Here is a 16,954-nt window from a genome sequence, read left to right as displayed (position 1 = left end):
CTGCTTGAGTAAAATAAAAAAAAAAACAGAAAAAAGAACTATATTGAATATGACAAGAGATTGTAAGCATGCAATGCATATGCACGATAGAATACAGCTCATCGTTGCTTATTCTCTATTTAAAAGTAAACATTTTACGGAAAAAATGCCAAAGTGCAAACGGATTTTTAATTATAATTTTTATTTCTATTTGAATTTAATAACACTTCAATTATGAGTATTCAGACGTAAACATAAACTTGAAGTCAGAAATTTATTGAAACTGCTAAAGTAGACGCGAATCAAAGGTGTGATAGATATAAACAAAAGCCACGGTAAAAATGTAACAAGCACACATAACTAAACCAGTATCAGAACAATAACTAATCGTGCTAATTTATTGCTCATTTCTATCTATTATTATTACCGTATACGCATATATAGTTTATTTGTACGAAAGAAATTCCCTTAACTTATATGAACAGTTACTGTGACTAAATTGAAATTATTAAGGATCAACATACAATCTAAACTCCATCAAAAATAAACAAAGAAAAGATGTTTAGGCCTATTATTAAGTAAATGCAAATAAAAAGAGGTCTATCATTCAGCGCTATATCCAATCGCTTTGTGTTAACATTTACATAAACTTCATATACATCCTACTTCCGATGCGTTCGATCGTATAGATTTACACGTACAATGCCATATTAAGACTACTATGAATTTTTCATACCATTTTGGTACAGACAAGACGTTTCCTCTGGTGTCTCATTTTCATATACCTATTGCATTGAATTAACAATGTTAATTATTATTATTTGGCGGCGCACTCCCTTGAGTGGTTTTTTTTTAGTATTTATAACTAAGAATATATGTTCCCATCCTTTCTTCTCATACATATTAATGAATATAATTAAATGCATACTTATTGTGTCACACATAATCGTAATACTGCGAAAGCAATTGAAACAAATGAATATTTTCAAGTTTAAAATATTTTATTAACTTATTTTCTTAAAAACAAAAACAAAAGAAACAATAAAAGTTACAATTTTGAAACGGATGTGAATGAAGCGAACACACAAAATTAAACCAAGTTTAGTATTTAATTATAAAAATAATTTATATGATTACAAACGGTTTATTATTGTAATAATGGTGATGAATTGAAAACTGTTGCACTAAATCAAATAATTAAATGGTAAAATGGAGGTGGCGAATACAATTTGCTCCTTTCATTTGCAAAATACACATATATAAATAATAAATTAAAAGAAGGCAACAAAAAAATAATAATTTAAGTAAATAAGAAACCCCCAAACAAGCAAAAGCATAAGAGTAAAAATAAAGTATATTAAAATATTTATAATAATATTCAAGAAAACAATGAATTTCAATTACATTCAAAATTGGGATCACTCCTACAGCCATGTTAAAATTATAACAACTTACAGAACCAAATATAAAGAAATCGAAAAGATGAAAATATATATAATTGCTTGAATATCAATAAAAAACGAAACATCACAACAACAAACATGAAAAACGTAAAACTGCAAAAGTAACAAGATGCAAACTCTATGAAATCAAATAAAATAAATACATACTTCACTAAAGCTATAATTAGTACGGAGTTTTATTGCCCTTAAACGCCATACATAAATCGTGCTTAAAAAGTAATATTTAACATTTCTGAGAAAATGGGGCCCCTATTAAGAGTTGTTGTTGTTGTTGTCTAGTTGTCGTCGAAATCATCTAACGGGAGGCTCAGGAAAGGTGCTGTTTCGACAAGGGTTGGACAAAAGTGAAAGGGATGTTAGATGAGTAGGGTTCGTTGGGCATGCAAAGAGGTGGTTAGAATCATGAGGGGACTCGTTGCATGCGGGACATGTATTTTGTATGTCGGGGTTCAGTCTGGATAAGTAGGAGTTTAACCTGCCACAATATCCAGATCGAAGTTGCGCAAGGGTCACTCTGGTTTCACGTGGCAACTCGAGCTCTTCGTCTGCTATAGGTGGTGGTTTGGTTCCAAGGACGCCATTCACTGGAAGGGAGTCAATGAAGGTGTTGATAGCTCCACTGTGAATGGCGTTTAGAGCGGTTTAAAACTGTTTGCGTCCGCAGCCTGGTCGGTATAAGGGTTTAGTTCGTCGACGTGTTGTAGGAATGATCTCTTGATGCACCTAGGGGGCGGTTCTGCTTCCAGCAAGTGACTACATGGGTGATTTCTACGAAAACACCCAAGTAGAAACTGTTTGGTAAGCAGTTCATTATGCTCCTTAATAGGCAGCATAATGGCCTCACTATGAAGGTGTGTCATTGGTGACATCAAGAGATATCCTGTTGCTGTTCGGAGTGCAGTGTTCTGGCACGTCTGTAGCTTCCTCTGCTGCGTGTCACTGCATCCAGGCGACCATACCGGTGCTGCGTAATTTACGACCGGCCGGCCGATAGCCTTGTAAGTGGCCAGCAACGTTTCTTTGTCCTTTCCCCAGGTGCTACCGGCTAGCGGCTTGAGGATTTTGTTGCGGCTCTGTACTTTAGTGACTATCGCAGTCGTGTGTGGAGTGAAGGAGTGCAGACTGTCAAATGTGCTCCCAAAATTTTGGGATTATTATTTACTGTCGGAATTGGTGTGCCATCGACATGAATGTTAAGACTTAGTCTGTACTCTTTCGTCCAATTGGTAAAAAGGGTCGCCGTGGATTTAGTGGGTGCGATTACCAGGCTCCTCGCAGAGAAGAAGCGAGAAAGTTCGGGGAGGTAGCTGTTCACTTTCGAACACATGTCATCGATGCCAGTGCCCGACGTCATTATCGTACAATCATCTGCGTAAGAGGTAACGGAAATTCCCTCTGGTGGTTGAGGAAGTTTGGAGATATGGAAATTAAACAGTAACGGGGAGAGGACACCGCCCTGTGGAACCCCTTCTTTAATTTTCCTAAGTTTCGATGTTTTACCTCGAAATAATACCGATGATTGTCGACCGCTCAGGTAGTTCATAATCCATCTCCTCAGCCCCGGAGAAAGTGTTGTTTGTTCGACGTCTTCTAGAAGCGTTGTTAAGTTGACCGTGTCAAAAGCTTTTGACAGGTCCAACGCTACAAGGACGGTTCGGTTCAGGGTGGTTTCTGATTTAGACCATGAACTATCTGGGCGTTTATGACGCTAAGTGCTGTGGTAGTACTATACACTTTACTGAAACCATGCTGATGTTTAGCTAGGTTCAGGTGGTATGTGAGTGTCGGGAGCAGTAAGGCCTCAAGTGTCTTCACTACTGGGGAAAGGAGAGTTATCGGGCGATAGGACTCCCCTTGGTTGGCGGGTTACCCAGTTTTCAGTAGTGGAACCACTCTTCCGATTTTCCACATATCGGGTATTTTAAGAGTGGTTAGCGACAGATTAAGTACCTTGGCGAGAAATTCTACTCCCGTTGAACCTAGATGTTTTAACATCAAAGAATTTATTCCGTCAGGGCCAATGGCTTTGGAGGACTTGGTCTTCCTGATGACCTCATGAACCTCCCCTCTGGTGAAAACAAGTGGCGCACCGTTGTTTCGCATTTTGCGCAGCCGTCTGGTGACACGTCTTTTAGCCTTGTCAACCGGGGGGTGCAGTATAAATTGTCGGCTAAAATAGCTCGCGCACCTCTCCGAATTGAATTTCAACCCGGTCGTCATGTCTCCTCGGGTTTGACAGGGATTTGAGGGTTGACCAGAGCTTGCTCACACCTGTGGAAAGATTACAGGACTTCAAGTGCTCTACCTATTTCGTCCGCTTATAGTTATTTACCAGTTGTCGAATCTCCAAATTGAGATCCCTTATGCGGGGCTCACAGGGATCGACCTGGTGTAAGGAGTCACGCTCATTTGCTAAAACTGCCGCTTCTGCCGGGAAATTAGGGCGCATGTTAGCAATTCTTCCGGCTGGTATGAAACGAGCAGTAGCATCGGTGATCACCTTGCGGAATTGACGTTCGCCAACGATTACGTCCGTAGGAATGGGAAGAGCGGCGAAGGCATTCTCGGTGAATTCCGTGAAGCCGTCCCAGTTAGCTTTATTAAAGTTAACATAGGTGCGGTTGTCCGCAGAAATAAAATCGGGAGGTTTTTCAATCGAGATAATTATGGGCAGGTGGTCTGATGCAAGAGTTAGCATAGGTCGCCATGTTATGCTGTTTATCAGACCACCGCTAGCAATGGTGATGTCTGGCGAGCTGCTGCAGGTGCTCATAATTCTGGTGGGAGCTTCGTCATTCATTGTGCAGAATGTCGAATCGTCTATCTGTTCTGCCAGCTCCATCAGCTCCATCCCTCTCCGATCATTTGACAGGCAAGAATGTCAAAGATCGTGGTGCGCGTTAAAGTCGCCAAGTACCAGTCGGTTTTCACCACGTAGTAGCGTACTAATATCCTGTTGGGCAACTTGTAACTGGGGGGATGTATATATTAAATACTAGCAGATCCGGCCACACGTTGTTGTGGCTAAAGTATACATTAAATTAAGTTGGTCCAATCTTGGCTTCGGTGACGATATTGATTACTCGAGGTCGATTTATGTTACGCAGCATGATGACAACTCACACTACTTTTAATTGCAAAGCGAGTGGTGATAGTACAGGCAATTTTAAATGTATGTATGTATGTGATTGGCGTTGCAACCGTTTACCCGGTTATAGCCGAATCGACGATAGTGCGCCACCTCTCTCTCTCCTTCGCAGTTCGGCGCCAGTTGGAGATCCCAAGTGTAACCAGGTCGCTCTCCACCTGGTCCCTCCAACGGAGTGGAGGCCTTCCCCTTCCTCGGCTTCCTCCGGCGGGTACTGCATCGAACACTTTCAGGGCTGGAGTGTTTTCGTCCATTCGGACAACATGACCTAGCCAGCGTAGCCGCTGTCTTTTTATTCGCTGAACTACGTCAATGTCGTTGTATAACTCGTACAGCTCATCGTTCCATCGTCTGCGGTATTCGCCGTTGCCAATGTTCTGAGGACCATAAATCTTGCGCAAAATGTTCCTCTCGAAAACTCCTAGTGTCGTCTCATCTGATGTTGACATCGTCCAAGCTTCTGCACCGTAAAGCAGGACGGGAATGATAAGCGACTTGTAGAGCTTGATTTTGGTTCGTCGAGAGAGGACTTTACTGTTCAATTGCCTACTCAGTCCAAAGTAGCACCTGTTGGCAAGAGTTATTCTGCGCTGGATTTCGAGGCTGACATTGTTCGTGTTGTTGATGCTGGTTCCCAGGTATACGAAATTATCTACGACCTCGAAGTTATGACTGTCAACAGTGGGGAGCCAAGACGCGAATGCGCCGACTGTTTGTTTGATGACAGGAGATATTTCGTCTTGTCCTCATTCACCTCCAGACCCATTCGCTTCGCCTCCTTATCCATGCGGGAAAAAGCAGAACAAACGGCGCGGTTGTTGCTTCCGATGATATTAATAACATCGGCGTACGCCAGGAGCTGTAAGGCAATTTTAAATAGTTTGGGATAATTGACTACGTCATCCTAGTTTGTAGCTGTGTCAACTCTCCTGGACCGAAATTCTAAATTGTCGCATTAAGATCATCGATATCTTTGTTTTTTACCACCAATATAGGTAATTCAATCAGTCATTTTTGGTTATCATATTAAGGTTTCATGTCAGGAAAACTTCTCTTCCGAGTCAATGAAGCAAATCTGTTGGGAATGCTATTAATCCATCGAGGTGTCAACTGCGACCCTACCATTTCCAACTATTTCTACAATCGCAATTTGATATTGTTGCAAAAACACTCATATGTTAGTTGTTAATTGGCGATACTTTATGTGTCGCCACAAATTAAATGACTTTAGGCATGCGATTAGCCCGTCAGTAACAGTTGATCCAGGAATAATTGGAAGTGTCTGGCGTAAATCACCTGTTAACAGAATCCTGGCTCCACCAAAAACGTTCATCGACAATCAAGATCTTTTAATGTCCTGTGCAGTACCTCCAGCGACTTCTTGAATATTTGGAAAATCTTCGTTATAGCGCTATTTTTGGCGATTTTGCCGACTGGTGTTTCGTTCATTTGCAATTTAGGAGTAATTTCAAGGCCGAATGTGCCGTTTGTTTGCCTACTAACAGGTGCCAAGTTACCCCTATTCCCGTTAACCTTGGTGGTGAAAATGAGTGAAATTGGTTCTGGAATCACATCAGCCCTTATATACTATATGTTATAATTTTCTATGGGACTTTATGCCGAATATATAGGTCAAATTGTGTGTTATCTTAATAAAATTACATCAATAAATTGCGAGAGTGTAAAATGCTCCGTTGGACGTGAACTTAGCCTTTCCTTATTTTTTACAAATTGTTTTGGGCTATCGACACAACCTTGTACAATTGAACAATAACAAAAATATTTTAACAAAGCAACAATGACAACCTTTAAAATATTATTTTTCTGTTTTCTCTTTTTATATTTTTCTTGTCAACTCTAATAAAATTCTCTTATTATTATCTTCCTCGCAATTTTTCCATATTTACTCACTTTCTAATCTTTTTCTGGCCTTCCACGAATATTTCAAGACTAAAATTAGCCTGATCGGTATGAACTTCAACAACCAATAACTTCCTGATTTTAGAAAATTTTTAATTTTCTTCGCGGAAAGTTAAAAAAATTTAGGGGTGGACCACCCTTAACATTTAGGAGGATGAAAAATAGATGTTGTCCGATTCTCCACCACGAGAATTTTATATATTAGATTTCGAGCTCGACATCGCCTGACCGAACAGCTATACCCTGACATTCTAGGATAGTCTCCCTGCGGTCGATGTCACCTTCGATAAGACGATATTGCACGGTGTTGTGTAATATGAATGCTAGGCCACCACCACTATCTCGGTCGCGATCTTTATGTAAAACCTGCACAACTCAGAAGATCTGAGTGGCTGTTTAACTTGGTTTCTTGGACCGCAGCTATTGATATGCCTTCCCGACTGATAAAATCAGCTATCTCCTCGATCTTGCTCTGGAGCCCGTTGCAGTTGAATTGTAAGTGTTGGGTGTGTCTTGGTGTTGCTGTCGTGACCCTGGGAGTGAGGGAGTGACGTACAGGTGGAGGTTGTTGCAGCTGTGTTACCCGCAAAGGAAAAATGTAGCACTTCGGTGTTGTTTGGCGACTCCAAATTCGAATTCAAAATCGATTTGATCCTTATAGTTGACAGTTTAAGCTTCAATTTAAGCCTAATTAGAGACTTCTAGCACGTCAGCATAATTCTCTAGACGTGATCAAAAAAGGCCAAAAACAGGGTTTTTTGAGATTTTGAGTCCATTTTGAAAGAGAATCAGAGAAAAAGTTACTTTTTGTCGACCAGTGTTATTATTATAAATAGATATGAACTCAACTCATAGTACTGGACTTGACTCATGTATAAAAAGAATAAAAATTCAAACCATTATTAGAAGATGACCGATTATGCTTTCATGCTACTTATTAATTTTGGTTGGAGAGTAGTAATATATTTTATACTACACAAAAATAATGAATGGTTGAGAGAGCAAGGCTAAGAATAAAGATGTAAAATACATAATTCAGAATGAGATCATTGGTACACTTCATTCATTCAAATCTATTAATTGTGTAATAAAAGTAACTAACTGTGATCTAATTGATTATTTAAAATCCATGGATGTGTCTGGCTTACCATCGCACAATTTACCACTATAGATTGGCTCCGTAGTAGTCATGCTTCGAAACTTAAACCAACTAAAGCTGGCTAACTGAACGCTTTTAGTGGTAAAAAAATGTATGAACAATGTGATCTATGCAATGATACTCAAAGGAAAGTTCTAAGGTGAAGAAGTTCTCATTCCGAGGATGGATTCTCTATGACAGATGGACAGAAGACCATCTGCGTTATTTGTTCTTGATTGCCTGATTATAAAATGAAAAAGGCCTGATTGTAAATTACAAGGTTCTTCACTGAAGAGTGCAACCCATGCTCCAAAATACATATGTAGCTAATAAATCATCAAAAATCTGCTCTGCCTCTAAGGCGGAAGAAACTTCTCCGCTGGGCCAGTTAGTTTAATATAAATAATATTTAAAATTATTTTCCTATGAAAATGTGCAAAAACTTTGTAATTCTAATAATGTTTAATATTTTGTCTGTGGTGAAAATGCCTATATGTAAATAATTAATGTAAACGTATCTATTTACATACTTAAGTTAAATTTATAGGACAAAAAATAATTTTCAATTTTCGAACTCCACACCTACGGTGTCGCACGTGACCTATTTGAAGTAGTTACCAAAATCAAAAATCTTCAGATTTTTGAACAAGGCTTTTTTGTTTAATTGTATACAAATTAACCGTTTGTACTCAAAATTTGGCGAACTTTCTGCTTATATTTCCGATGCAGTGGTATCAAGTGCTACTTTTTGATGTCGCACGGGACATTGAAGTATAATATAAGATAATAAGAGAACAAAAACTTACAGTTATTTGCAATCGCATGCTTTCTTATGCATTTTATTCTGCTCTTTGTACCCTTATAAAGGTTTTACACAAAGCAAAAATTAATAAATTTCTTTAACAATTTTGACGAAAAAACTAATGCAGTAGACAAATCGAAATGAGAAAAATTGCCCCTATGCGACTTGGCTTTCGTATATCTCGTAATTGGTTATGCATTATTTTAAAATTAATTTAATAAAAATAAATTTAAATATTTTCCTATGAATATATGCAAAAACTTTGTAATTCTAATAATTTTCAATATAAGATTTAAAAAATACAAAGTTTAACAAACTATGTTGATTTGCATCAATCATTTTCAAATTTATCGGCTATAACGTTTTCGTCTTTATGCGTAAGAATCTTTTCACTAAATTGAAATACTTATTAATTTAATCTTTACCTTACACGTTGTTTGTCCGGGATTGGCGCCTAAACTACTGAACCGATTTTATTGATATTTTGCTCACGTCTGCAGTTTGGTCCAACATAAAAGATAGGATAGTTTATATTTCAAATTTTAGTCGCAATGTCTATCCGTATGAATTGAAATCTAGATATTTTAATAAAACTTCGTATACGTTAGAATTAGTAATATGAGATTGTACTGTAGATAGGCAAAACCGGACAAATGCAAAAAATTTAAAAATAAGTTAAGAAAAATATAAGACTTTTGCAACAGATATTCACAGTACGGAGTGACATGAATGTAAATGGACGTGGTCACAGCTCCACATCCGTCTGTCCGTTCGGCCATTTGGTCAAGCGAGAATTTGATCTGGATATCCTAATATAACTTAGTTCAACTTAAACATTGATACTATGAGAAAGGTATTCTTGATGACCAAAATCGGACTTCTACAACAACTAAAAAATAGTAGTTAAACAAAAAAGGATATAACAAAGCTACAATTTAAGTTATAAAATTTGGAACACATGATCTAGATACGGAAGGACATATGTGATTAATTGCTTGAGAAATTGGCGAGAAAAAACCCAAGAGAGAGTTTTGGTATATTTATCGCAAACCACTAAAGATGACGGAAATATAATTAAATTATTGAGAGTAATTAAATAATTAGTTACTCCCTAAATAATTTCACTTTATCAAATAGTTAACCAGAATAGAATTTAACATACCTTATCCACAGCAATGCGTGGCCCGGCCACTAGTATATAATTATAATTTTCTTCATCAATTTGTTTCGAAACCATGGCGGTAATATTCTGGAACAGGACTTAGAGTTATAGAAGGTTGCATTTAATTTACTTCGCATAAAGTTTCTGTACATATGTACGTTAAAACTTGGATTCTGTAATTTTTCTGTTGCGAATTCAAGAGTTTGAGTTGTGGCGATCTTAGAGTTATGGGATGTATTGTAGCATAAAACATTCTGTTAATAGCAATAAAGACATTTCGCAACAACAAAAGCATATAATAAGTCAAGATTTAACATCGAAAGCAAGGACCTCTCCAAGCCGCTCGATACCAAACGATGTTTCAGACATGGTGACTTACTGTCGTCGGACGTCTTCAATATTTTGCTAGACTGAGTAGCAATTGAAAAGTAAAGTCCTCTCTTCACGAACAAAAAACAAACTTTACAATTCCCTCACCATTCCCGTCCTGCTTTATGGAGCTGATGCGGACTCTATCGAAATTGGATGAGACGACACTAGTTTTCGAGGTTTTGCGGAAGATTTACGGTCCCTTAAACATTGACAACGGCGAATACCGCAGACAATGGAACGATGAGCTGTATGAGTTATTCGACGACATCTACATAGTTCAGCGAATAAAAAGATTGCGGCTATGCTAGCTAGAATATGTTGTTCGAATGAACGAAAGGCACCAGCTTTAAAAGTGTTCGATGCAGTGCCCGCTGGAAAAGTCCTCCACTCCGTTGGAAAGACCAGGTGGAGAGCGAACTGGTTTCGCTTAGTATTTCCAATTTGCGCCAAACTGCAAGTAGGAGAAACGAAATGTGTGTTCTTATTGATTCGGCTTTAATCGCATAAGCGGTGCCTAAGCCAAATATACATATACATATATATACTCTCTAATTCGAATTTTTGTGGATTTTTTGTGGATTATGGGATCATGTGTAGAAGTTCACGTAAGTGGGGAAAGTTTATGATTGTCATTCACTTGGGAGTGGCCAGAAACGTTTCTTCTTCACATGGTTCAAGCAGCTCACTACTTCCGGTTTTAGACCAAGTATCCTCTGGGTAGCCAACAAACAGCCAGGAGGAGAGCTAAAGTGAGAAGGCGAAGCCCGCTTCTGCGGTTGTGCATAGGGTTTGGGACCCACCACATAAAAACGAAGTACCAATGAAAAATCGACAAAAGCCTCGGATGAGACACATATTTGATGACGACCACTGTAAACGTTTTAAGGATAATGATTTAAGGGCATGCACTTGGAATGTCCGGACCCTTAATTGGGAAAGTGCCTCTGGCCAGCTGGTTGATGTCCTCATACAACTAAAGACTGACATCATCGCCATCCAAGAAGTGCGATGGACGGGACAAGGACGGAAGAGGGTGGGTCCTTGTGACATCTACTACAGCGACCATATAAAGAAGCGCAAATTTGGTGAAGGATTTGTGGTGGGAGAGAGACTCCGTCGACGATTCCTGGCAATCACCCCGGTGGATGAACGTCTAGCCCCAATCCGAATAAAAGCGAGGTTTTTCAACATATCGCTTATTTGCGCCCACGCCCAAACGGAAGGGAAGGACTATGTGACCAAAGATACTTTCTATGAGCGCCTAGAACGCACGATGTCAAAATCGTGCTTGACGATTTCAACGCTAAGGTGGGTAAAGAAGGTGTCTTTCGCACAACAGTCGCAAAATTCAGCCTCCATGACGAAACATCGCCCAACGGCCTGAGGCTGATCGCCTTCGCTGGGCCGAAATATCTGTAGTACTAGATTCCAGCACAAGAAATTCACCAAGCAACATGGCTGTCTCCTGATCGAAACACGCGTAACCAAATCGATCATGTTGTGATACACGGAAGACAAGTCTCAGTGTTTTAGACGTGCGTACGCTCCGAGGACCAAATATAGACTCGGACCATTATCTGGTTGCAGCGAAGATACGCACCCGCCTCTGTGCAGCAAAGAACGCCCGTCAACAAACACAAGGAAAGTTCGACGTCGAAAAGCTGCAATCGCAACAGACAGCCGAACGATTTTCTACTCGACTTGCACTCCTGCTCTCTGAGAGCACTCATCAGCATCTCGATATAAGGGAGCTGTGGAACGGCATCTCAAACTCATTGCATACCGCTGCAGCCGAAACAATTGGCCTCCGGCAACGCCAAAAAACCAGTTGGTACGATGAGAATTGTCGTTCCGCAGTGGAGAGAAAACAGACTGCCTACCTCGCAACGTTGCGATCGACCACAACACGTTCGGGGTGGGATAGATATCGAGAACTGAAGACATGACATGGGTAATGCTCGAAAATTTTATAAAAAGATGAGGCGTTTTAATCTGGTAACGGATGTCCAAAGCATACTGGGATTATGGAGGGAACACTTCTCCGACTTGCTGAATGGTAGTGAAAGTCCAACACCAGGAGATGGCGAACCCGATTCCTCAATCGAAGACGATGGAGCAGATGTTCCATTACCCGACCATGAAGAAATTCGAATAGCAGTTACCCGCTTGATGAACAACAAAGCAGCGGTGGCCGATAGATTACAGGCAGAGCTATTCAAATACCGCGGCGAATAACTGATAAGTTGCATGCATCAGCTTCTTTTCAGAATATGGTCGGAAGAAAGCATGCCTGACGATTGAAATCTCAGTGTGCTCTGCCCAATCCATAAAAAGGGATTGGCCTCCAAAATATCGCATATAAGGTTCTATCGAGCGTACTGTGTGAAAGATTAAAGCCCACTGACAACAAACTGATTGGACCTTATCAGTGTGGATTTAGACCTGGAAAATCCACAACTGACCAGATATTCACCATGCGCCAAATCTTGGAGAAGACCCCTAAAAAGAGGATCGACACACACCACATTTTTGTCGATTTTAAAGCTGCCTTCGACAGCACGAAAAGGAGCTGCCTTTACGCCACGATGTCTGAATTTGGTATCCCCACAAAACTAATACGGCAGTGTAAGTTGACGTTGAGCAACACCAAAAGCTCCGTCATGATTGGGAAGGACCTCTCCGAGCCGTTCGATACCAAACAAGGTTTCAGACAAGGAGACTCACTATCATGTGACTTCTTTAACTTGATGCTGTAAAAATTAAATGAGCTGCAGAGCTAAATAGAGAAGGTACAATCTGCTGGCAGAGATAAAGAGATGTACAACTCTCATCTCATTGGAAGTGAGAGCGCAATATCAAACGTCAAAACCACCTAAACTTTGACAGTTTGTCGAGATGAGGAGGTTTTGACGTTTCACAATTGGAAAAAGAGGGACGACCAGATTGAAATCCCTCAAAATTATTAGTCGAATGGAGACATTTCTATTTTTTTCTTTCAATTTGTAACGGCCATTTACGGCTATTTATAAGAAAAAGCAATAAGCAGCTCGTGTACATGTAAGTAAATTTTAATGTTTGCTAGATGATTTAATATATTTTTAATCATTTTTAACTTCATTTTATAGACAATATGCCGAAAGCAAAAGGTAATTGGAGGAAGTGTGTTGCTGGCTGCAGCGAGGGAGGACAATTTTATAATTTTCCAAAGGAGGGAACGGACCTCGAACGGTGAGTAATTAATAAAAAGTGAAATAGTGCAAAAAGTGTATCAAATATTTAACAATAAAAAGTTAATAAAGTGAAATATTTGTGAATAACAAGAGAATAAAAAAATATAAAATTTAAAGAAGTGAAGAAATTGTGTTTCGATAATTTTCGATATATCGAAATTTTAATATTAAATAATATTAATTAGCGCTCTTATTGCTAAATGTTTTAGATGTGTTAGAATTTAAATTTTTCTTTGCATATTTTAAATGTAAAAATGTTATAGATAACTTTTTAATTGTAGTGAAATTTTTGTTTCGATAATTTACAATATATCGAAATTTTATTTTAAATAATATAACTTCAAGCTTATTGTTCAATTTTTTAGATGTGATATAATTAGTAGAATTTAAATTGTTGTTATCTCCATGTTTTAAATGTGAAAATGTGTGCGTATAATAGTAAAAAGTTAAAGTATTGTGTTTCGATAATTTTCGATATACCGTCATTTTAATTTTAAATTATTTTTTTTTTTTCGCGTTTTTCGTTGGTAGTTAAAAAATAATTAAGTAATATTAAACATCGATATGTTTTAACGTTAGAACGGCTAATTAAAATAAAGTTTATTTGTTTTGGAACTTTATGCACTAATTATACATATTTATTATTATATATATTTTATATTATTACATATTTTATTTCTTATTTTTTTATACTTTATTCTTTTAATAGGCGTAAATGTTGGCTTGAACGTTTAGGTGTTTTTGAAAATATGAACGATGAAACACCTAAACACATTTTTGCCTGTGAACGGCATTTTTCTGATAAAATGCGCCACAAAAAAAAATTACGTCCGAGGGCCGTTCCTGATATTAATTTAATTGTCGAGCCTACATTTAATGCCTCTAATTCTCTTTTTGAAAAACCCATAGAGATGGGTACGGAAGATTTCGCTCCTATTGAAGAAGCTGTCTCAAATGCAACCGGTGCATCGAAGCAGCTTCTTCCACTTTTTGAAACGGGAAATCGCGATATAGTTCTAGAGCCTCTTCCATTCCTTGAGGAGGAACAGTTAAATAGTTCTGAAAAGGCCGCGCAAACAGGTCGGGGTCTGACAGCAGGGACAGATAGAAAGAAGAAATTGAGGGAAGAGAATAGGATTTTACAAATAAAATTAGATGAAAAAGAACAGGAGAATAGGAGTTTAAAGGCTCAGTTGGTCCAAATGGCCACTGAATTAGAAAGATGTAGGGAAATAATAAGAAATAGTTCATTTAGGGAACAGTCAGACCCTCTTGAGTTAGTTTGTAGCAATGTTCCTCCTCAGTTAGGAGCTTGTATTAGGAGTAGTTTTTTTAATAGTAAACGTAAAAATCACGGTCAGCGGTATGATAATTTTTTTAAAACCATAGCTTTGGGTGTATTTTTCTTGTCGCCAGTTGCTTACCGATACCTAAAGCACCAGCTTAGTTTTCCTTCAGAAAACACTTTGCATAATTTTGTTACAGATTGGCCTCGTTTCCCAGGTTGCACCCAAAGCAGCATAAAATCGTTAGAAATTAGGTGTAGGGGATTTTCTTTTGAACAAAAGTTCGTATCCGTTTCTTGTGATGAAATGTCACTGAAATGTCATTTGCAGTATGATAGGAAATTTGATAGGGTGATAGGTCTCGAAGATTATGGCGATGAAAATCGTACATCTAGATTAGCCACAACTGCAATGACCATAATGGTGCAAGGTATAGGTGGCGAACCTTGGTCCCACCCATTAGCGTATTTCTTTGTAAGAGGTTCTTGCAAAGGAGATGTCCTCAAAAAATATATTCTTGAAGCCATAACACAACTTCAAAATATAGGACTAGTTCCTTGCCATTTTGTTTGCGACCAGGGTACTAATTTTCAAAATTTTGCTAATTTGTTAGGTGTTTCAGCGTCACGGCCTTTTTTCAATGTTAATGGCAAGGAAATATGTTTTTTTTACGATAGCCCCCATTTGATAAAATGCAGCCGGAACTGCTTACAAAATAATAAAAATAAAGTTTTCTTCAAAAATCGTCGCGTTAGTTGGTCCGATATAATTCATTTTTACAAAATGGACTCTAAGTCGAGTTATCGGTGCGCGCATAAATTAACCGATGCTCATATTTACCCCAATACCTTCCAAAAAATGAAGGTTAAATTCGCGTCTCAAGTGTTAAGTAATACGGTCGCTTCTGGTATGTTATCCCTTTACAGCTCCGGAGCCTTAAGCTCAAATAGCGTAAGCTTTATTAATACCGCGGATTTCGTTTCTTTTTTTAATAAGTTATTCGACATTTTTAATAGCAGTTTTGTTGAGGCTATTGTACCCACTAAAAAAGTTTTTGAAGGTTCCCAAGAGCAAAAACAGTTTTTAGATGAGGCAGAACAGGTTTTAAAAACAATCCGGGTCGTAGATGAGTTAGGAAACAACACAACAAATAATTTCAATTTTATAAAGGGGTGGATGATTAACATAAATAGTTTAAGACGCTTGTGGCGATTGCTGCCACATTCAGGATTTCCCTACCTAAAGACAAGACGACTATGCCAGGACAGTTTAGAACATTTCTTTGGTCAGATTAGAAGTAGAGGAGGTACTAGAGTAACACCTTTCATGTTCTCTAGTTTATTTAAAAAGTCGTGGGGCCTACGTTACGTAAATATCGTAACCAAAGGAAACTGTGAGCTGCCTTTAGAACCCGAAGCTACAGTAATTTCAGAACATAGCAACAATGTTCTTCTTAATGTGTGCAATGATTCCCTTTTGAACGACCTTTCTTGGCAGGATTTTCAAGGCTTACCACGGCCCGAACATTCCATTGTTAGATCCATCACTTTAGATAGTAGTTTAGAAATCAATTTTTTAAAAGAAAACGCATTTAGTTACTTCTGCGGCTATCTATATTTGAAAATTTTCAAAATGCACACATGCCTCCTGCCCTTGCCTTATTTAGGAGATGAAATTCCTTCTGATGAATTCATCTTCCTGCACCAAAATCAAATCGATAAATGCAACTTAGTTAAGCCGCCTAATGAATTTGTTGCATTTATTAATAACATAGAAACTAAATTTGTTGAGGAATTCGACAGAAATTGTCACAAGATAGGTGTAGGAGAAATTCTTTTTTCTAAATTAAAAGATGTTAGGCCCTTCTTGTGTTGTGAAGACTGTGACCCAAATGTAGTAATTGCTCTTTTTATTAGAATTAGGATTTATTTTATAACTAAATTTTTAAATAGAGATCTTTCAGTCCCCAATTTTAAGAATAAAATTTTATGTGTTTCTAATTTGTAGTTTTCTTCTTTTTTAGGGGTTACAATAGCCAAAATGTAAACAATGTTTTTTTTTTAATACACAGAGGCTCTAAAGTCAGGACTTAATTTTTAGATTAGGTGAGAATTAGGGTATTAAATGTAGGCATTTGTATATATGTATATATTTATTTTATTATAAAAATTGTTATTGCATGCTGTGATATTGTTTTTGTCAATTTAATTTGTTATTTATGAATTTATTGTTATTGCATGCTATTGTTTTTTTGTGAATTTTATTTTTTTATTTATGAATTAATTGTTATTCTTTTGTTTTTTCGTTGATTTATGTAAATAAAATATTTTTATGGGTGATATAGGCCTACTGGGGAACCGAGCACCCAAAAATAACTTCGGTAACGCGCCCTTTTGCGTACCTCATAGGTGGTGTGGAAAATGCAAATTGGGTGTTTAATTTAGAATGCCCAAA

The 16,954-nt window shown here is 38.0% G+C and overlaps 1 protein-coding gene across 1 annotated transcript in view; it reads right to left on the bottom strand.

Annotated features, from left to right (window-relative positions):
* Positions 1–5,580: 5,580 nt before the first annotated feature.
* Positions 5,581–16,954, bottom strand: part of LOC105211519 (E3 ubiquitin-protein ligase CBL) — a 30,197-nt gene continuing 18,823 nt past the window's right edge. The window contains exon 7 of the mRNA XM_054228377.1: positions 5,581–10,435. Coding sequence (XP_054084352.1) covers positions 10,412–10,435 — 24 coding nt within the window. The 3' untranslated portion in view covers positions 5,581–10,411. The remainder of the gene's footprint in view (positions 10,436–16,954) is intronic.

This window comes from Zeugodacus cucurbitae, chromosome 4 (genome assembly GCF_028554725.1).
Source record: "Zeugodacus cucurbitae isolate PBARC_wt_2022May chromosome 4, idZeuCucr1.2, whole genome shotgun sequence".
Taxonomy (NCBI): Eukaryota; Metazoa; Arthropoda; class Insecta; order Diptera; family Tephritidae; genus Zeugodacus; species Zeugodacus cucurbitae.
Note: the sequence above shows the minus strand (reverse complement) of the source record. Positions and strands in the feature narration are given on the sequence as shown.